The sequence below is a fragment of the Melanostigma gelatinosum genome, assembly GCF_949748355.1.
Source record: "Melanostigma gelatinosum genome assembly, chromosome: 2".
Taxonomy (NCBI): Eukaryota; Metazoa; Chordata; class Actinopteri; order Perciformes; family Zoarcidae; genus Melanostigma; species Melanostigma gelatinosum.
Window position 1 is genome coordinate 19586701 of NC_136635.1, and position 22486 is coordinate 19609186.

At 44.0% G+C, this 22486-nt stretch overlaps 1 protein-coding gene across 1 annotated transcript in view; it reads right to left on the reverse strand.

The window, feature by feature from the left end:
- Positions 1–830: 830 nt before the first annotated feature.
- LOC306794246 (bromodomain adjacent to zinc finger domain protein 2B-like) overlaps positions 831–22486 on the reverse strand; it is a gene marked incomplete at its 5' end in the record, with an annotated part of 28399 nt that continues 6743 nt past the window's right edge. The window contains 29 exon segments of the mRNA XM_079292265.1: positions 831–2296; positions 2454–2597; positions 3413–3714; positions 4295–4441; positions 4537–4669; positions 5299–5627; positions 5727–5887; positions 6180–6335; positions 6466–6718; positions 6882–7687; positions 8052–8196; positions 8792–8854; positions 8948–9179; positions 9260–9334; positions 9811–10034; positions 10365–10619; positions 11175–11315; positions 11639–11704; positions 13574–13600; positions 13916–13960; positions 14214–14279; positions 14996–15061; positions 15332–15393; positions 16366–16458; positions 17021–17246; positions 18708–18816; positions 18958–19018; positions 19915–20184; positions 20578–21322. Coding sequence (XP_079148391.1) covers positions 2140–2296; positions 2454–2597; positions 3413–3714; positions 4295–4441; positions 4537–4669; positions 5299–5627; positions 5727–5887; positions 6180–6335; positions 6466–6718; positions 6882–7687; positions 8052–8196; positions 8792–8854; positions 8948–9179; positions 9260–9334; positions 9811–10034; positions 10365–10619; positions 11175–11315; positions 11639–11704; positions 13574–13600; positions 13916–13960; positions 14214–14279; positions 14996–15061; positions 15332–15393; positions 16366–16458; positions 17021–17246; positions 18708–18816; positions 18958–19018; positions 19915–20184; positions 20578–21322 — 5559 coding nt within the window. The 3' untranslated portion in view covers positions 831–2139.

The window sequence follows — 22486 nt, forward strand, 5'->3', positions numbered from 1 at the left end:
TGATGGACATTTGGAATCCTTTGGAGACTGTATTATGTGTATTTTGTAAAGACAGTTGTTGTAAAAACCTGATGCGCTTTTAGCACAGTGCTTACCCACAATTCATCAATGTGCATGTTGAGTATTCATTTGCATAATTCATTCAACATAGTGAGTGTACCCCATGTCAGGCATTGCTGAGGCGTCCAATGCGTATCTCCCTTTTATTTTTCTTAATTCTTCTACTACAGTTCAAAGGGGAAAAAAAATACTTTATTTTAATTTAATTTAATTAACAGTCTGGTTAGTGGTTACATTTCAGGTTAAGACCGATAAACAGTTATAGACAAAACACGAGTATATAAAGTAGTTAGAGTTAGCTCCACCTCAACAAGCTACAACATTAAAATGCATGTTAATGCATTAAATATGACACCGACAAGGGCCATTCTGAGTGAAAAGTAGATTTTCTTTCCAATCGGTTTCCCTCTACTGTCACCTAAGTGAAATAAAACTACATATGCAGGACTTTAACCTGTAATGGAGAATTGCCCAGTGTGGTATTGCTCGTTTAAATGATCTAAACACTTCTTCCACAACTTACTTTATGCATTGTTTGTTATTGCCAGCAGAATTTGTCAGACTGATCGAGCACAAGATCTTGATGAGGTTTTTATGTTTTTGATAGCATTGCATGACTGAGGTATTTGTTAGTAAGGTAGTAAATTAACTTGCTCCAAACTGTTTAGCCTATATAAAGAATAAAAGGGATAAATTCACACATCTAACACGATGGCTTTTGCCAAAAAACATTCTGCAGGATAGAATTGAAATAAAACAAGTTGAAGTCATTTACGTTGAAAAACATCCTTTTAATAGGTCCGTGCCACACACTAGTGAAAAATAAAGCTCCTACAAAAGAATGATACTTTTATTCCACAATATCTTAAATAAAGTAACTTCAAGTACTCTTGACTTGGGTACAAAAAAATCTAGCTGCCTCCATCAGGCCACAACACACAGCAAGGTTCAACACAGTGGTTACAAATGGCCTTAGGTCCTCTGTATTGTGGCAGATTACGAGGAAATGCATCATGGAAGCATAACTGAATGCTTGTTGTTCCTTTTTTTTCTGCTATGGTGAGGAATGATTTCTGTGTCACTGTCCAACTTTGGAGGCCTTGTTGGATTGAAATCATATTTTTTTTTAACTGATGTTGTCATAAGAATGAAAACTAAAAAACAATAACATCCCCTACATGCCCCTGTTGGAAGGGTAGGCACTACCAAGATTAAGGATACCACAGTGTTTGCAGAGGATATGTATATACTGTACAAACAATATTTATGATAATGTTTTCATCACGTTCACTAAAATAGAATGCTACAATCATTCTAAGGCATAAACAATATCTTAATATTCTTAAACAATTTTTACACATCGTTCCAAACAAGACATAATATTGACATTAATAAACAGTATATACACATGAATCACCATTGTCTAACTGTCCGTCTGCTGTTCCTGTAAATAAATGCAGTTTTACAGTTTGAACAAATGAATACAGTCCTCTGATGCCCCAAAGCACTGAACAGTGTAAACAGGTTTTTTTTTTTTTCTTGGCTTTGTTTAATATTTGGGAGAAAAATTATAACACAAAGACACATTCCTTTTTTAATTCAAAGCAGTTCAGCTGATTCTTCCTTTTCATAGAAAATGAAGTGGACCTTGATTCATAAATAATTATTACAAAATTAAATACATTCACTATAATACGATTAAATAACAAAAGACTATTTACAAGTAGTGGAAAGTCTTCTAGCGCAGACACACCAGTGACAGTTGAGGATTAATTCAGTGCAGTGTTCTGAGACAGGGAATGGTATTGCACTACGACACCCCATTTCTATGGGACTCTTTGGGGCTTTTATCCCTGTTGTAATAAAATCCAGCGCACCTCATGTAACGACTTTTTTTTTTTTTTTTTTCTCCCCATAGGTGACATCTCATCTTATGCACACCATGGGTTCCTTATTACGGATTTGACTTCTTCCATCCTGCAAAGCCACATTCTCCATCAGAAAAATAAAAACACGTAAAACCTGGTGCTCCGGTATGAAAAGTTGAATGGGTTTATGGAGAGAATCTGAACAGACCTTTTAGTTAGTTTGTTTCAGAAGCTCAGTCCAGCGCTTCTCAAAGAACTTCCTCATGTTATGACCAGCTCGACCAATGTCGGAATTGTCTTCATTGAATTTTTCGCAGTTATCAAAGACCAAGTTGACATCAATGATGAAGGTCTCAAGGTTTTGATACCTGAAATAAAGAGGAAAGTCTTGAGTTGAGATCACATACTGTGGTGTAACTAAAACTTGTTTTCTGACAAAACACCAGGCTGACTTCTTTAAATTCTGTACTAATGTCCTGAAAGCTTTCGGTGAACAAAGAACAAACAGAGGCGGTGGGAACTTACTGGCTGCTCACAAGCTTCTCACGTATGGTGGAGAAGTCCATCGATTTCTTGACGACCTTCCTGTAGCCGGGGACCGACTTCAGGTTGACGGGTGTGAGAAAAGGCCATGCATCCTGATGCCGTTCCAACTCAGCAAGGAGCACCCTGTTGAACACACAAACACAGACACATATACACGCATATGGTTAGACACAGGAAAAAAAGCTGTGAGTATCACACTGAGGAGCTTTCTTCCACTGGGATCTTTAGAATGTTTTCTTCCTTGAAAGGAGCAGTGTGTAGGATTTAGTGGTATCTAGTGGTGAGGTTGCAGATTGCAATAGTAACGTAAAGACGTGAAAGGCCCTCTCTAGAGTGTTTGGTTTGTCAGTTATGGGCTACTATAGAAACATGGCGGTGTAACACGGCGGATGTTTCTGGTCATTATGCACTAATGTGAATATAGTTATGACTAATATCTTCCATTTGTGCCAACAAATCACCCTGAATCCTACACACTGGTCCTTTAAAGTGGTTATAATCAATATTATTAATGGCCTCTTGGACCCCCTAATCCTTTTGATAATGTCAGTTTTGTGTTTGCAGCTTGTTTCTGTTGCCCCCAAGCTGACAAAAAATAAATAATTAGGGGATGTTTAAAGTTTGTTTTTGATGTAAGGTCTTTAGTAATGTGTGTTTTTATAAGCCAATACCAACCATCACTAAACAAAAATGACTGTGCTGAAAAAATACAACTTTTAATATTATAGTAGAAAAGGCTAAATTGGATTTGTTACAAGAGGACCTTACATTTAACGGGGTTAAACCACAGAGGAATCTTATTTACTGATTAAGAGAAAACAACCTCTTCATACTGTCCTACAGTAGATGGCAGCAACTGTAAAAGTGTTTCGGAGAAGGAGATAGATAAGTGAAGGATTCAATAGAAAGACGAGTATGAACAAGCCAGGGGAACATACCTGCATAATCCCAGGTCCCTGTTGTTGTCTTTAGCCGTCTTGGCTCTCTTCACACACACAGGGCTCTCCTGATTGGCTGCTGGCAGAGCAGGTGAGCTCTCCTCTGTTTTCCTCTTCCTGCTGGTGTCTTTTGCTCCTTTCTTGGGCGTGCCGCTGGCGCCGGCCGGGTCGTCCGCCGCTACTTCTCCGTTACCTGCCTGCTTCCCGTTCTTCTTCCCCTCTCCACCTTTTTTAGCACCTCCTCCGCTTGATGCTGCTGGTTTGCTTGGAGGTTTTCTTGTTTTGGGCAATGGGCCACTTGCCTGCAGAGAGTAAATGTTAGTTTCTTCCATGACCACATCTAAATGAAAAAACATCATGATAAGCTTTCAATAAAATGTTATTTCTCTGAATTTTATGAATTGGAGAGTTTTATTGTCACTCAATGGGATGATTGCCAAATCATCCCTGCAGACAATAAAAGTTCAAGGTAAACGTAACAAAACAGGAAATGTATAATCGCTGCAGTTGTTTTGAAGGCTGGGGACCTTTGTTGAACGTTGTTTTCTCTCTCTCTCCCACTATTTACTCTCACCTCTCTATTGTCCACTTTCAAATGAATGCATAAAACCCCCCAAATACTTTGAGCGTAAATATGTTTTGATTTTAAGTGAGCACTGAGGCAAAATATCATCCATCGACAGGTTTAAACACAGAAATATCTGTTTTTGCTGTCAAATACCAACATTTGCAAATGCTGCATGTGTTGTGGATATTTTCCTAAAATTCAAGATTTACAGCGGAAGGTGTGAAAGGAACACATGCTCAAAAACCTGGCTAGGATTTCCTCTACAAGTGATCAACTGTAGCGAGATGACATTGCGTTATAAATGGCCTTGATACCTTGGATATGCAGGCCGGGCAGTACCAGTCTCCCTCCGGGATACTGGTGATCTTGGGTTTGTGACAGTACGTGTGGCAGCCTTTGTCACAGCCGTCACACAGCAGGAGGAGGTCCTCGTTATCTCCCTTCCTGCACATCTGACAGTACTGAAAAAAAAAACAAGTGCATCCATTCAAAACCAAGCGTACCCCCTCTGACTAGCGCTTGTTTCTAATTAGCGGGGTGGAAATACGCTGCTCACCACTTTCATGATGGACCTCTCCCAGGCGATAGACTTCTGCAGTTGCTGGATACACATGGCCAACTGGGCAGCGCTACGCACTTCAGTCAGAGCCTTCCTCCACACCTTCATACCATGGGCCACCTCCTCCTCGCTGATAAGAGAAGATAATGAGAAATGATGAGGCACAGAAAGGCGCACGTATACGTGAATATGTGGGCGTATTTACACACACACACACACACACACACACAATAGGCAGTAAACTGTATCAGTTGAGCCAGCCGCCAACAAGACAGCAGACCATAAAGAGCTCCAGCTGTGCAGAGACAGGCATGAGGATTTGGGGAGGGGAGGGGGGGGGGGGGGGGGGGGTGTAGGGCGCCAAGGAGAGGTACACACCAATTTGTTATGTTAAGTGGAACTTCATGCAGAAAGCGTGAAAACCCGTGAGAGTGTAAACTGTACAGTGGGAGACATGAGTATGCCCATAACCAAGGTTACTGATGCACAACACCATGCGGATGACTGCAGAAAAGAAACAAGCCAGTAAACAATACCTGTACCAGGAAATAATACTTAGTGGAGACCCCCACCCCACCCAAGAAACTGCACAAGACCAAAGAAAGAAACAGAAATGCAACAAGCCACCACGGAAATCTGCTGTGCAAAGCAGCAAAGACCCTCACTGTTTGAGTAGTATGGGAAACATAAAGCACACACACAGAGAGGACAGGTGTCTTAGTGGGAGAGTGGGGAGCTTTGGTTGGAGAAATGACCTACCCTTCCCTGTCAGCACTAGTGGATGGGGCAGGAGCAGGGACAGTGACCGTACCCACATTATCCAGCCTGATCTGAATGGTGGTACCTAAGGGGCTCCTCAGGTACCTTCTCTCGATGTTGCGCTCCAAATCAGCCAGACGTGTCACTGCTATGTCCAGCGGGTTGTCCATGTGACGCATCACCCTGCCCTTCTCCCCACGCTCCTCCGGGTGCTCCTTGGAGTCCTTGTCTCCCGCGTTGGCAGACCCTGGCGTTGATTTGATGGGGGGCTTGTGCTCGTAATACACCAGGTCCTCTCGCTCAGATTGAGGGTCTGGAAATGTCCATCCCTGGGAGAGGAGATCAGGCCTCTGATCACACCACTCCACATGTTAAAACACGTATCTGACACCACTTACTAAATGTGCTGGGTTAAGTTAGGGTTCTACCTTGACCTGCAGGCTGGCTGCGGTGACCTTCCTCTCCAGCTCCTCCACCTGCTGCAGCACGGCAATGTCCATCTCCATCGCCTGCTCCTCAACGCACCAGCCCCGCACGGACTCCACACTGACCTGGCTCTCCTCCAGCTCGCGCAGCTCGATCATGGCCACTAGATGGACGACACGAGAGACGTCAGTCAGCCATGAATGCACACACAAACACGCTCGCCGTTGCGGGTAAACACATGAGCAGTGTGAAGCCAAACAATCCGCGGATATTCATGTGGCTCGGTCATAAATAATACAGTGTTTGCAGTGTATTCAGTGATCATCAAGGGCATGCCTCTATGTTTGAACATCAGCACAACACATCTGTAACTGTTGCTGTCAAAAATAATCTCACTCGTACATATATACATGTATGCTATGTACTGGGATTAAAGGCAGTGTTGAAGCACTTACCGTCTCTGTGTTTGGTGCAAACCTGGGGGATGATCTCTGTGTATTTCTGCATTTGCCTCTGGAGGCCTTTCTCTCTCATGCCCCGGCTGTGGAGGGCACTGACTAAAGCCCTCAGCTGCTCGACGTCAGACACCCGCCACCACCCTGTCAGATTCTCTGCGACAATGAGCACAAACAGGCATGTAAAACTACAAGGCAAAGAACATACATCACAGTAAAAAGGTGCTTCATTCAGCGATGTTACAGCCTCAACTTTAATATCTCTCAATGCTTTTGGGTCACTCACCCTCTGGAATAGGCCGGGGTGTGGCGTGGTCCAGGGATTTGGGCATCTCCAGGGCAGGAGAGGGCATGGATGAGGTTTTCTCGATGCAAGGTAAAGGGGATTCGCTCTTGCTGGAGACACTTGCTGCTGTGTTGCCCTCCAGAGAGTGACCCAGCATGGGATTGAGGCTGCTGCACAGAGGCAGGCTGGGACTTATCATGCCACAGGGCCAGCTTCCAAAAGACACTCCTAGCAATGAAGCTGCTGACTTCACCTGGGGAGAAAAGAGGAAAAACATAAGGGTGAGGGAAGCGGGGGGGGGGGGGGGGGGGGGGCGGAAGCAAGACTGAGGGTCACGTGTTCGGTGATCTTGTACATGGCAGAAACAACTGTGCAGGACACAGCTATCTCTATTTGTGTCAGGCCAGCAGCCTCACCTGCATGGCTGATAGTGGGTAGCTGAGGAGGCCAGCTGGGTGGAGTGGGCTGGCAGAGGCTGAGGCAGCAGAAGGGGTGAGAGGCAGGGCAGGGGACTGAGGTGGGGATCTGGGCCCGGCTGGGGTGGAGGATGCCTGGGGAGACACACGGGGTGGTCCGGGAGGAGGCGTGGTGATGGAAGTGAGGTCACAGGGGTTGCGAGGGAGCAGGCTGAACCAGTGTCCACTCCTCTCTGTCAGGACTCTGAGCAGCTGGTCGCTGGCTTGGAATGAGAGGTACGGAGATAGAGCTGAGAAGGAGGTTGGAGGAGTGTTCCCTGAGCTTTCACGCGGGGCTGGCAGGCAGGGGACAGATAAAGAGGTCGAGGCTGGGGGAGGGATGCTTGTCGTGTCATTAGTGGTCAACATGGAGGGGGTTGCTGCTACTGCTGGCTCAGAGGTATTGCGAGTGGGGGAGGAGGATGTTCCCGTGGTTGTGGCAACAGGAGTGCCCAAGGGGCTCGTGCCGTTTTGTCTCACATGGGGACTCTCCTTGTCCTCTGCCATCACGGTTTCTTTGCAGACGTCCCGGAATGTGCACAGTTTGGATACACAGCCTGGCTGCTGGTAGAACAGGGTGTTTTTTGTCCCCTCGTGCTTTTTTTTCTCCGCTTTCTCGTGCTCCAAGCCTCGCATTTGAATGCTCTGCCCATCGAGGCTGGTGGGTTTCTCCTTCTGCAGCTCGATCTCCTGAGGTTCCTCTTTGACTTTGACCTCCTCTGCCGCTCTCCTCCTCCTCTGTCGCTCCTCCTCCAGTTCCTCTGGAGCTGCAGGGAGAGCACACTGTTAATGTGGCTGAAAACACAACTACCGTGGTTGAAATCACAACAATTCCCCACTTGCTTTTGGGAGAAAAGTAGAGTTGTGTTCGATTATTGTAGTTTCAGTCATTGAGGATTAAGATAAAGTAAAGCATCCTCAGCATATTTTACATTTCCAAAAACAGCTGAACATGCAGCGAAACAGATGTTTTCGCAACATTTCTCCCCTCCTCTTCCTGCAACATCAAATCTGATGATTTTTATTTTCCAGACTGAGCGTGCATAAAATGTGCTCTGCAATCAGACGAGCAAATTGAAGCATCTTAACATGGGAATTCATCACACTTGGCGTGCGTTGTACTGTAACTACCTTCTCCACTCTCCATGGCTTCAATGAAGACCCCTCCACAGTGGGGAAGTACCCAGTACCGGCGGCGGTAACGGTCCTGGCCATACATCATGGAGCGCAGAGAATGGGATATTTCAAACAGTTTTCTTCTGGTCTGATGATGTTGCTGCAAATGTACAAAACATACTATGTGATTTTCGGTCCACTGTTTTGATATATGCATGGCAAACAAAAGACACGCATGCTACCTCGTGTCCTTTCGTAATCACTGTGATATATTGAGCATTACATACTATGCTAATGAGATCATTTATTAAGCTAATTACTGCCTTCATTAGGAAAAAGTCTTCTGTCAGCGTACATGTTCATAATATGTACAAAACACATCGTTTGTTTCAATACACACTGTATATTAAAGCATTTAGAGGTTGTAGCATTTTTATTATTTTCCCTAAACTGATCTATTATTTGAGTGTAGGATGTTTGTGGTGTTACCTCTTATGTATTGTATTAAATTGTAATTAAACACATCTTCATGGCAACATACAGTGAAGTCCTGCATAACCGTGAACAATGATTATGGGAAAGCAAAAAAACAGCAATAGTGTTCAACATTTCTGTGGTTTATCTTTTCTCAGTTGCTTCTCTAAGAGACTTCTTTTTTTTAATCTCACTGCGTGTGTCATTTTTAATCACACAGTCACACATTATCAGTGTCAACCAACCGTGCATTCCTTTTCGGATGCCTTATGAGAACATACCTTGGCTAATTTCTCTATCTGCTTCTCCAGCTCCTCCAGACTGGTGGCTTGGTCAACTTCATCCTGACAGCACAAAACAAACACAGTCAGTGTCTGCGAGCAACCCTCAAAGGTCAGTTTGGATAACGGATCGATCGTTTCCCCCCTTTTTTTCACCTCATCATATGTCTCCACTTTTTTAACCTTCTTTATTTCTTCTTCCTCCTCGTCGTCCTCGTCCTCTGCCTGGTCATCACTGTCGTCATCCTCTTCATCGTCATCGTCGCTGTCTCCACCCAGTTTCCTCTTGCGTTTGACGGCAGAGGACGGAGTGCCAATGGACTGGTTCTCTTCAACACCCATACTGGCCTCCCTCCTCCCGGTGCGTTTGCCATGAATGGTCCTCAACCTTTATAAACACAGTCAGGTTCAGCGTGATGGTGGACAGAGAATCGAGGCATTATTATTTTAGGATCAAAGAAAACTTACTTCTTCAGTTTTCCCTCCATAATGATCTTGTCCTTCCTCATGTTCGCCATCTGATCCAGGCTCTTTTCAATCTCACTGGGAAGAGGAAACATAATTCTGTCAAGTTACATTTTTGCCTAAGTACGTCCATGTTTTTAGTATTCTCAGGAAGTAGTGAGAAATATATTGAATAACAGATAAAAGCTCAAAAAGCTGGTATCCCGGAGCACAAATTATTAACTTGCATAATTCCCTTACAATCAAAAAGACTATTACTGCTCCCTACTGCCGCTTTATTAAGCTTTTTTCCACTGCATCAATAAAACACTCCATTATCGGCTCATGAATAACTTGAGTGTTAAGCACAATAAGAGCATGTCGAGAACATGGTGAATGAATATATTCTTTTCGTGAGAGCTTGGTGAAAAGCAGTGTTGGATTTCTATTTTTTTATTTTTTACTATGTGAATCCAAAGGTAGAGGAAGTATTGTACACAACTTTATAACCATTCAACAATGTGACACTAATGCAGAGTATATTAAGAAATCAAGTACAGGGCTCAGTCTCATACCTGATAACAGCTCTGCTGCAGGCCAGCTCATTAGCCAGGAAGCCCAGGATTGAGGCCTTCTGGGAAGGCGTGTGGGCCTGGAAGGCCTTGGTCTTCAGGCTGAGGGCCAAAGGGGCCAGCTCTGTATTGGCACAATGCGCTCCCATGTACATCTGTAGCACCTCAGACACATTATCCCTGTTGATGCCAACGTTGGTCAGGTGGTCCCCCAGCATCGTTTTTGTCTGATAGAAAAGGAGAGAACGCCAAAGAGGTCAAGTTAATGAACACTTCCTTGATGACTGTAACTTGATTTAGTTGATTTGTATTTATTTATGATGCATTAATAAGTACTTAAACCTTAAATCTAAACACTAAAACTAAAAGAAACCCCTAAACTAAAAAAAGAACAAAATCATATTTAATGTTACATGCCATACGTTTGGCATGCAAAACAATATATGTGAACTGAAACTACTGGATAGAGCAATCTGTCTTGGGTTTAATTCTCAAGCTGGTTTCAGTGGTTCAAAATTGCACATAAGTACCACTGAATGAACTTTGAACTAGCTCACCTTTTGTCCAGGTGGCAAACCAGGATCACACACTGCCAAAGAAAGCAGTTTGACCAGAAGGTCCTGGACGTGGCCCATGCTGTCCCCGACATTGAGCAAGCCCTCCTGCAGCATGCCCAGGGTGGGCACATCCGCATTCAAATCAAGGCCCAAAACCTTCCCGAAGCCTCGCAGGAACTGCATCAGCATCAGGCAGTCAGACACGGCGCGTCCTGGTAGGATGAGTCCAGGAATCCGGGAGAACTCAGGGAGAGGCTGCGCAAAGGAAAGTAGGTAAAGGATTGGTGCTGTATGTGTCACTGTGAGCGACATTAAATCCAATTTGGACTGTAGAAAATTGTGATTTAAACAGCTGTGGGAAAATGGGAGTAAAGCTGTCGTTACATCTCACACCTGTTGACTGTTATCAAGATGGTGCTTTGCAATTTACAGTGATGACGGCTTATTTTCTACATTATGTAGTACTCTCATTTCACCACTTGGGGGCACACACCTCCACACATAAATGCTCACTACCATGTGGTCTTATTGTAAGTACTGACCATCAAGTACTATTTAGTACTAATACTACTACTATTGCTAATAATAATAATATTAATATTATTAATAACAATAATAACAATAATAATAATATAGCTGACACACATTTTGTGACTGTGCCCCCTCCTGCCCTAATTCAATGTATAACAGCACCTTATTGAGAAAAAACGGACAATATCCAGCACATCAAAGTATGTATGCATCTGCTTTTCTTTGAGTGATCAACTTCACACCCACAGCGCTGAGCAGATGATCTTATTTCGTAACTACCTTGTGATCAGATAGACACATGTCTTCATTTGGCTTCCTCAGCTCCCTCGCTATCTCCAGCTCTAGCCTCCGTTGCTCCAGTTTACGCTCTTTGTTCAGGCGCTTCTCATCCCTTTTCTCCTGCCGCAAGCGCTCACGCTCCTGGAGAGTCCAAAATTCAAGAGAGCATTAAGGAAGCACAGCGTGCGTGTGCATTATTGTGTATGCGTGTGTGTGTGTGTGTGTGTGTTTACAGGAAGGTTTACTTGACTTTGCTGAGCAGTATTAGAATTCAGCCTAATGCTGCTGTGCATTCAAAAGAAAAGTACTTGAGGGCCAGAATCTTTTGACTTGGAAAGTGTGGAGAAAAAAAAAATGGATGGAGGGAAAGAGAGCACAAAAAGGAGAGAAAGCGGGAATCCATCTGGGGAATAATGACTTAGGCTCTTTGTGTGGAGTGGACTGTTTGTGTGCATATGGGCTACCTCTGCTTTCTTGCGAGCCTCAACCGCCTTCATCAGCATTACATGTTGCCTCCTCCTCTCCCTCTCCTAGAGTGGCAGAAACACAGGCACATTAACAAGCACACATTGCACATGCAGCACTCAAGGTCGCCTAAATTTAGTATGCATCATTGCAAAATTGCGATGCGCTAAATTCAATAGAGGCACCGTACTTGGAACAGACACAAAACGATGCTTCACATGTGTGGTGGAAGCATAAGTGAAGAGTACAGTAATACGATGACAACCAAAAAGCAACACAGAGATGCAGTACAAAGTAGATGTGATGACAGGCTCAAAAAAGAGAAGCGGCTAGAATCGGTGGCGGCGCCTCTAAACTAAAGCTGACACAACAAAAGCAACAAAACGCTGGTTGCCAGAAGTCTTCAGACGTGCCACATTGGCATGATCAACATAATAAATGATATTACATGAGGCAGTAATGTGTTCTTTTTCTTTTTGACACATCGTTCTCATAATATTTGGCCAGGAATAGGAATAGATGGTAAAAACCAGCTACAGCCTGTTCCACCTCAGTGGTTTTGGCAGCGTAAGTATGAGCACAGTATGTGACTGCCGAGGATGAGACATCTATGTTGTTCTTTGGTGCATGATACACAGTCTACTGCAAAAGGGCACAGGAATCACTGGTGACTGACTATCATTTTATTTGATCTCTTTAGGTTTCCTGCTCCACCGTATCAGGCTGTCATTCCCTCTGTGATCCACCAGAAACACACTATTGCCACTATTAGGGCTTGCCAAGGACATTTCCAGCACATAGTGACTGAAATGGGCTCGTTTGTGAGGATTGTTTTGTCATTGTGATAAACAAAACAGGCTAGATGACAAGCACTCTGCTACCGTATTTCTGTGTCCTTATTGGTTTGATTTGTCTACAAATTGAGAACTTCAAAAAGGACATAGAGACTGTGGCATTCAGCTTTTTCGAGCTTTCCACTTCATCAAACACAATGAATATGTCGAGGGGTATTATGATAACAAGCTACAGCGAATCAAAAGCAATGCAATTGCGTGCGACAACCGTAAATACCAGGATTATATCATGTATCTCAGTTTGCTCTGAGGGAAGGTGCAATGGGTTAAAGCAACAATCGGCTCAAGAGTCCACTATGTCTAGGTAGGCAGACCTTTAGATTCAGCTGTGACTGTGTATGAGTGAGAACAAGCAGGACAGCCAGGACAAAATAATATACTACACAGAATCATAATTGTCCCCGTGGTGGAATTAACTATATTGTTGTTTAATTAACAATTGATCAGGTTCTATTAGCAAGCGAAGGTTGTGCCGCACCCTCACCGAGCTCGGGGCGGGGGGAATCTGCCGGGAAGTATCTCCACCATAAAGACAAAATGATTCTCGGTAGCTGTTTTCATTATTTGTACGGAGTACAGGAACAGTGAATGACAGAGAGGCTGGGATGGGGCAGGTTAAAGTCCAGCACTCTGTGGACTGCAGAACAGATGCACGGACGAACACACACAAGCTCAATGTCTGGGCCGAAATCGTCAAGCACTCATGGGGTAACACGGGCTACTCCAATACAACGGTTAGACAATGTATGTGATGGATGGAAACTCCTCGAGTGCACTTTGAGACAGTGAGTGTGGATTGGCTAGCAGCCTTTGCAATGCATTCTGAGTAGGAGGGGGAGGATGGGGGAGGGGGACAGAAGCTGCCTGGCCACCGTGACAGGGTCAGTTGTCCCTCAGGACGAGCAGATGGGAGGCAGCATACTGACTCTTTTTCTCTTTTGTTGGTTTTGCTGGAAAGCCATGCAGAAGAATGTAGTATGACAGCAGCCAGTGCTACACTTAATGCATTGCTATGACAACCATAACACAACCAGTTACACGATGCAGGTGTTAGATGTACAAAAATAAACATACCCATACCATATCTAGTCTATGCCTCTCCAACTCCTGGCGGAGAGAGTTGGCAAAATATTACGGAACAGAAATAATATCCAATACCACAAAGCATGGCGTTTAATAAAGAGAAATAATGTCGGCTTTCATTAAATGGATGTTTGGTAATTTAGCATATTTACATATATACTCACACATGCCTCGTATTTAAATGCACATAGATGCACAAATACACTCAGACACACGTACACTCTCGCGCACACACACACACCTGTCAAATTTCTATTCAAGCGAAGTCTGAGGTAAATGGTTTTATTCAGCAGTAACTATTACGTTCAAGAGGCAGAGCAAGTTGGAGTGAATGCATACCTGGTGTTTGAGGATCTCCGCCTGCTGTCTCCTCAACTCTTTCTCCTTGAAGGCAAGAAAGAGAAGATGAGGGAAAAATCAATATGCTTCCATTGTGCCAATATCATGAAAATCACTACAGACTGATGGAATTTCAGCCCCTTTCAAAGGGCCGCTCTAATTATATTGGCAGCTACTTCGAAGGGGGATAAGAGCCCACATCATGGTGTGTGTGAAATAATCTAATTAATGTGGGTTTTGATCAAAAAACGGTGGATGCATCTGTTTCAAGGGATTTATTTAAAAAGTGCAAACACACCTTTATCCGTTTTTCAGCCTCCAATATTTTGGCATTGGCGACTTCTTCCTTCTTTTTCCGTTTGGCCTATGAATACAGATTGAGGTCAAGAATCACAGAGACAGACACATATCAATCAGTCTTGGGTGAGGGCTTTGCTGCACTTTAACTGATTGTTTGCAGTTTTCTGGTTTGAGCAAAGATTTTAAGCTCCTGAATGCCAGTCAAATTTGTAAAACACAGCGAATGAATAATGTATCTCTTTAACACCTAATTGTAAAAATGTTGACGCCTCCCGTTAAGAGTGGCTTGTCAACCGTGTCAACTCAAAATTGATTTAGTCTGGCTAAAACACTTTGAAGCTCCTGCGGTATAATTGTGTGCGCCTGCATATGTGTGTGTGTGTGTGTGTGTGTGTGTGTGTGTGTGTGTGTGTGCCTGCATGCGGATGTGGATGCATCTTTGCATGTGTGTTTGTGTGTGGAAAACAGCACCTTTTTTTTTTTTCTCGACCCACTTATGCTAAACTGTTACTGTTGTCTGAAGAAAAAAAGTATTTTCTGTCCAATTTAAATAAGGGCTGAGGAGGCAGCAACAGCCATTTTAATATTCAACAGCCGTCAACCAAGACCAATTTAGCATTCGTTCCATGTGGAATTATGCCTAAGAAGACGCAACTCCCTCCAATGCATGCTGCTGTTCAGTAATGAGCTTTAGGAAGATTAAAACACTATAGACTGAGGGGCTGGAGGATCCAGGAATGTTCTGCTTAATCAGAGGTGCTGTTGGATCAGATTCTGTACCTCCAAAATGTGCTGCGCCCTGACTTCCTTCTCCATCCGAATCTGCTGAATACGCTTGATCTTTTCCTGTGAAACCAACAAAAAAAAAAACACACAACATCTCTTAATATTTTAGACATTAAAAAAACATCCTCAGACGAAATCACTTCCCAACCACTCTATTCCAAAGACACAGCAATAAGAAAAGTAATGATGGTAATTTAAATGCGAGCTTTAAAGCGTCACAAAATAACCATTCAGCACTTCTTGCGCTGCACACGGGGACTACGTGTGTCAGATCACTTAGATAAGGAGAAAGGGAGGAAAAGGATTCCTCCACACGTAAAGCACACCAACCTGCTGCTTGAGGATCTTGATCTGCTCTTTCTGCTTCCGCCTCTCCTCCGCCGCCATGATAGCTTCAAGAAGTCAAAGTCAGTGTTGTGTTAGTGTCCGCAAAAATGACCTACAAAGCTCGGCAACCAGCTGTATTCATATCTGAGAGACTTACAGTTGTTAAGATATATTTATTCAGGCGGTCGCACTGGGATCAAGATGCATTTTACACAAGAGTAAAAGCGATTCTGAGAACTAGATCACAACTAAGATGAGTCAGTCACACCAAGCAAAACCAAAACACGCAGACACACTCATCAATACAATGACAAACATTTAAAAAATGAATAGAGTAGCATGTAGAGCATGTTGAAGTCCCTTTCAGGTATGAGAGACTAACTTCCGATAGTAAGGTGCATAATAGAAACCAGAAAGATGAGTTTAACCAGCTATAGGCACACAGTGGCTCTCAAATACTAGAGCCAGGTACTAATGCTGCGGGGGCCACGCTCCATTTGTTTTAAATGTTAATTAAAAAAGAAGTCAGTCATGTATATGTCCTTAAATAAATACACCATATTTAAAAATATAAATGTAAGACCATAAACTACATTTTATATCCAAAATTCTTATTTTCAATGGAATCGTTAACTGACGTAAAATGTTAACTACCTCAAATGTTTCAAAGCAGTAACATGATTGAAAAAAGTCAACTGGCATGCAGTAATAATCGGAACACACAGAATTACACCTCTTAGGTTAGAATGTCTGGCTCGCTCATCGTATGTAGGAATTCATATATAAGCATAATGTTTACAGCATGGCAGCAATAAAGATTAGAGCAGAAAAAAAAGATGAAAGCTTGTGCTTTAAAGTGATGAAAATAAACATGAACATACATACAAGCAAAGGTTGTAGGTACAGTCGTACCCGTGTCCCCAGAGGCCCTGCTCGTTTGTATGCTTATTACGCGGTTTGAAGTGACCAACTGACCAACCGTAACACCACCACTATCATCCTGACAGCACCGAGCAAAAAAAGAAACCTGGGTTTACCTTGCTGTTTGCGAGCTTCTTTGGCCGCACGTGCCAGTGCCTGCTTTTCCAGTTTTCTCATCAGTTTCATCTGGGTGGCCTGTCGGGCTATTTCTGCACAGAGGGTGAAGAAAGACATTGTCCGTGTGAACATTTCAAGAGAATACCTAAATACTACTGCAGCCTGACCTTGCACATTTGACTGAGATAATTCTTTGGCTTTTTGTGAAATTTGGACAAAATTAGGGACAGACACTCAAAACCAATTTTCCCTGAAAGGATTAACATATATTTATGAAATGTGACCATTAACATTTAAACAGACAAAAATATTTAAATGTTTTTACGAGGGTGGAACTGACTACCAGACAGTTCTGGTGGCAGAGTAGAAAAGGGTTTTACTTTGTAATAACAGCATATGCAGTTATGTTGTTATCAAAGCCAAAGAAAAGCCTAGCGACATCAAAAAAGACATGATAACAAAGCCGATTCATCTGGAAAAGTATGTGCTTTACTGCATATGAAGTAGGTGGATCTAACAAACAAGCATGACATAAAAAAATGACTTTCAAACATTAACCCCTTCCTTCACCTCCTCTACCTGAATAACGGCTGGTTGATTAATGACACACACACTGGTGACAAACATATTTCAGGGCTCATTTCCTGCGCTAACCTTGAGCCTCTAGTTTGCGCAGGAGCTTGACCTCACTGGGACTGGGGCCCTCGGGCACCAGCGGATCGCCCACGTTAGGGGGCCGCCCCTTCCTCCGTCGGGAGCCTTTGCCACCTCCTTCGCCCGCTAACTGGCGGTCTGAGCTACCGGCGCGGCCCCTGCGGCCTTCCATCGCCAAAATGCGTGGAATGACCTCCTCTTCCTTCAACAGGCTCCACTGCAAACCCTAGAGAGAGAGAACACGTAGCGATGGAGAGATTGGGCGGGGTGCGGAGAGGTGAGCGATATGTTAACAGTTCATGATTTTATGTGAGATAAATTAAATAAATAAAATAGCATTACATTTTCTATAGCACACAGTAAAAGCTGGCAAAACAATGCATTAACGAAGAAGTACACATTTACTGATCTGTCCTCTTCTATCTGGTGTTTCTCTGGCCCCTCAGCACTTTATGCATTTTCTCTATCCTGCTTCCAATAATACACACATCCATTTTTCAGATTTTATATCTTTTGTAACACGTGCCACACATAACATGGCAAATATCATTGGTCACCTGTGGAAGTAATGCCAGCTGATTACTGCATTTATCCATGCACAGTGAGAGGTCTATGAACCAGCACTACTGAGGGTTTTGGTTGATTCCTATTCATGCCCTGACAGCGACTGCTGCATGATGCTTTGCCTGCCGCTAGATGAAAAGATGAACAGGGATCACGAAGAGAGAGAAAGAGAGATGAAAGGCAGTCACCTGGGGTCCTTCTCTGGCTTCATAGAAGTCACCAACCCTTATCTTTGCACTGAAGCTAAAATTATCGCGCGTGATGCCACTTATTCCATTTCTGGATAGATACTACAGAAGAGAAAATAATAATGGCGTTGGTTTAGGCAGAAAAAAAAAATGGTGAAATTAGCGACATTGAAAAGCATCGGGGAAGCACTAGATTGGAGGGAGTCTAAGGGTTGCAGTGTGCATCTGTGCAGTGCTACTAATCATTATAAAAGCCAGGGGACAAAAAAAAGAGCAAAAGCTCTCAGGAGAGAAAAACGGTTCTGACCTTGGGGTGCACAATTCAGGCCCTTTATTATTTATCTGTGGCCATGCTCGGCTTTTCACTGCCAACTGACTGACTAGCAGTGAGTGAATGTTACTGAGTACACATTTTTCTCTGCGCGCTACTCCGCTCAAAGACGATTAGCGTAGTTGAGCTTCTGATGAAGCAAACAAAGAAGATTATAGACTATAATGTACCGTACAAATGGGGCCAAAGCTGTGCATCCCAACACTAACCGTTAATCTTTTTTTTGGGTGGGGGAGGTGGGGTTGTGGGGGGGGGGGGGGGATGGAGATTGGGGAAGGAGAGGTGAAAAAAAAAAGTGGCAGAAGAAGTGAATCTAAGAATATCATCTCACACTATTGGGGTCACAGAAAGTGGGGTAGGGGTGGAGTGCAGCTGGAGCGGTAGCATAGACAACAAATCCTGATACAGAAGCATTTGTTTGAGCGATGTGGATGAGCAGTGTTATTGCAAGTATTAGCAAAAAATATCCCTCCGTAATAAATCACAAACCATGCCGCCCACATTGACTCCCACTTCAATCCCGAACTGCTCATCTGTACGCCTCGTAACATTTGCTTCCGTATCACGGGTGCAGACTACACACAGCGCGGCGAGGCCGTGGTACCTTCATCACATCTGGGTACTGCCTTAGTTTCTTGCCACACGGGGCGTAGTAGGCCACCTCGCCCTGTGACCGCCCGGCCAGTGACTTGATTCTTGTTTCTCTCCGCCACCTGGGTTTTTTTTAAGAAGGAAGCAATAACACATGAATAAAATGTCGTACATTCGTGAGCAAGCACGGATGTGAGCACTCTGAAAAGTGGATCGCTTCCATGATAGGTGGCTCTCTCTCTCTCTCAGCCTCTTGTACATACCCCAACTCCAGAGGTATCATCAACTCCTTCTCATCCATCACCCTCTTCCTCTTCCCTAAGCCTGTGGAGAGACAAGAGATCAACCATCAATTTGTCAGCACAACCTACGGCCGGATACCTCACACACATGCAGTAGCAGCAAGTCGAAGCGCCTGAACTCACCAGTAATCGCACCTGGCAGGTAACCAAGAACATGCACGTGTATGCGCACTGCACTGGCCTTTCAAAATCGCATTTACCAGTATTATGTGACCACAGAAGTTAAATACACACTCAATTCTCCAGACTGGCATTTTCAAATCATAAAACTAAAATGCCAAGCCCTGACATGCATGAACACAGGAGGGGCGTGGTAATGTCTGACGAACAGTGTCCATTTAAGAAAGGCATAGGAGAAAAGAAAATGAATTACAGACGAGGAAAGACTGGAAAATCGACTTGGATGATTCCCGGCAAGCTACACGTGTCTAATTTTCTCTGATCTGGGTAACCTCTCTGCATTGGAAGAAGGCAGACGTTAATCCTGTTGCTGTGCCAAACCAGTTGTCAGGGCTCTTAGGCATGCCCCTACAGGACCTGAGAGCTCCGGTTAGTCCATGGCAACCAACCGCCTTCTTCCTGCCTGCCGAAAAGTAACAAACCCTCTTCATCTGAGGATGATGGGCTATGACGTTATTCAAGACAAGAGGCCTTGTTAACAAAACAAGGCCTCTGCTGTTTTTGTGGTGCTGTATATGCCTGGGAGATTAAATTAAATATCTGCTTTTCACAATAAGACAGTGAAAGGACAGGAGTAGCAATTAACGTCACCCAATTAACTCTTTTAATGAACACGTAACTTCTTAAATCACTCACGTCATTCTCTTCTACAACACATCACAACCAAAGCTTTATTTTCAACCCTTTTTTTTTCCTCATATGAGACCCTAATAAAAGCATCCTTCGTCAACACGTTACCTAATGGAGAGGCTAGGCTGTAGGAGGAAGAGCCTGGAGAGCTGTGATAGGCCAAGGCACTGGAGCTGGTGACAATGGTGGGAGTCTTGATGACCTGTAGGTTGAGGGGGGAGCAGCTGGTGGCGGTGTGGTTGGTTGAGGTGTTCAGTAGTTCTGGGCCTTTGGTTAGCCTGCGAGGAGTCATCTCCTTTTTGGATGACCCAGACGGCAGCAGCTTCAACTCCTTCACTTTCTTCCCAGCGACGTCGCTGTCTGAGTTGCTGTCAGACTCTGAAATGGGAGTCCAGAACAAAGTGGGTAAGGATCCATTCGGTTGTTTTTCAGGAAAAAATACAGAACATTGTGTAGTTCCAGCCTCTCAGCTGGGAGGATGTGTGGCTTCTCTTTGTCTTATGTGAAAGTAAACTCAACCTTTTTAGGTTTTGGACTGTTGTTTGGACAAAGCCAACAATTCAATGACATCGCCTTGGACTTTGAGAAATTGTGATGTCCCTTTTTCACACTTTTGACCTGATAATTAATTGACTAACTGAGAAAATTATCAGAAGAGTATATGATAAATAAAACGATTGTTAGTTGCAGCATTGATGTCAATATCTTGATGTTCAGCTCATCGTTAAACTGTGAAAGTTACTGTTGCTCCTGTTTATAGAAGTTACATACCTGACAGACTATCATCTGAGTCCTCTTGATCCTCCTCCTCTTCAAGGTCGTCGTCCTCGTCATCATCGTCATCTCCCGAGTCGTCAGATTCCTTGTTAGCCGGGAGACCGGCTGTGGGGTTACATGTCCCAGGGATCCCCACTCCGGGAATTCCAACTCCAGGGATACTAACTCCAGGAATCCCGATCCCGGGCTCTCCTCCACGAAACAAATCTACTAGAGACTGTACCAGATGGTTCTGAGAAAAGCCCTTCCAGGCAGCTAAAGGGTCTGCCTGTCCCTGTCCCTGTCCCTGTCCCAGTCCGGGTGTCTGGGCCTTACCCTTAGGGGTCTTGTTCTTTCTGGATCCATGGCCTGTAGCATGGGGTGAGGTAGTGGAGGGCTGTGACAGAGGCCCAGCCTGGGCAGTTGCTTGGGTCCTGCTCGCCCCTGTGCTCAGATTGACAGGCATCGACCCGGCATCGGAGTCACACTGAGGGGACTTGCCTTGAGAGGCGGAGTCTTTGCGAGGTTTGGTGATGAGGGCCAAAGGTGCGTCCTGAGTGATGCTTTGGATGACTCCATTGGGGTGGTGGGGTTCGGGGAGCCCCAGCAGGGCACTCGAGAGGAAGAGGTTGGAGTGATTGTTCTGGGGTGGAGGAGGCAACGGCGATGAAGACAGAGACGTCCTCTTGGGAGACTTGTTTGGACCTTGCTGCTGCTTCTTTAGCTCAGCTGGGAATGTCTGCCCTTGGGACATGAGAGTCTGGGAACAGAGGAGGAGAGAGGGAGAGAACAAGGAGAGGCAGGGATTCAGCGGGAGGGAGGGAGGGAGGGAGGGAGAGGGAAAGGCAGAACGGGAGGAACAAAGAAAGGTTAAGGAAAAAGAAATTGGAAAAGAAACGGGACAAAGTGGAGTTGCACCAAGCTGTCAGTTCGCATTGCAGTTGATTGTTTGAGCAGGTGACAAAACTACAATGCTGAACACTGGTACAGTTAACTGTGTCTAAGCCCTTTTCTGGGAAACAAAAAGAACATAAATGCAATAACCAAAGGCATTGTACTCGACCAAGTTCACAAAAAGAGACTCTGAGTATCTCTCCAAAGCTCCGTCATCATCATTGTCATCATGCAGCTGGGCATGTTCGCCTTTTTTTTACACTGATGACAAGTTTGGTTCAATCTGTGTTTAAGCAAAGGCAGGTTAGACTTTAATGTTGCACTTTCAACTGGATGTGATATGAAGTGAAACAAATCAATTTCACAGACCATGAACTACAGTAACAGTGCTGAAACCACAGGGGGAATTTAGCTCGTTGTAAACTTCTCTATACTGGAAAGGGGAAATGATTTTCACAGAATAAGCTGATCTTAAAAGGTTTAGCTTATTGATTACTGTGGTGCCATTCATATTTCATCTGAAGAAAGGGAATTTGTGTCGTGAAGGCAAAGAAAAAATGTAAATTTGTATACCATCTGAACCGATGAAAAAGGTGAATAATACAGTAGCATGTGTGCAGACACAAAGTCTGCTTCAGAATGGGAACGAAACTAAAATCATTAACCATTTCATCGACAGGCTAAACTCTGCAGCAGTAGAGCAATCACTGTGTGACCAGAGTTAATCAGTCAAAAGCTGTTAAAACACACTAAATGAATACGAAGATCATAGAGCTTAATAAGCTAGATCTTGATACAAGATATATATACGATGTTAGAAGATGCGAACCAAATAAATAAACCGGTTCAGTACATTACACAATCTAAAGTAAAAACTTCATTCAGTTGTGAAGATCCCACATTACCTTGTGTTAAGGACTTAGCATTTACTTGAGGGCTGGCGTGTGTCAATGATAAACGGTTGCAGAGTGCATGTTTTACACATTCCTAGTGTCTATTACACAATAGCAATTACCCAGCTGTACAAATA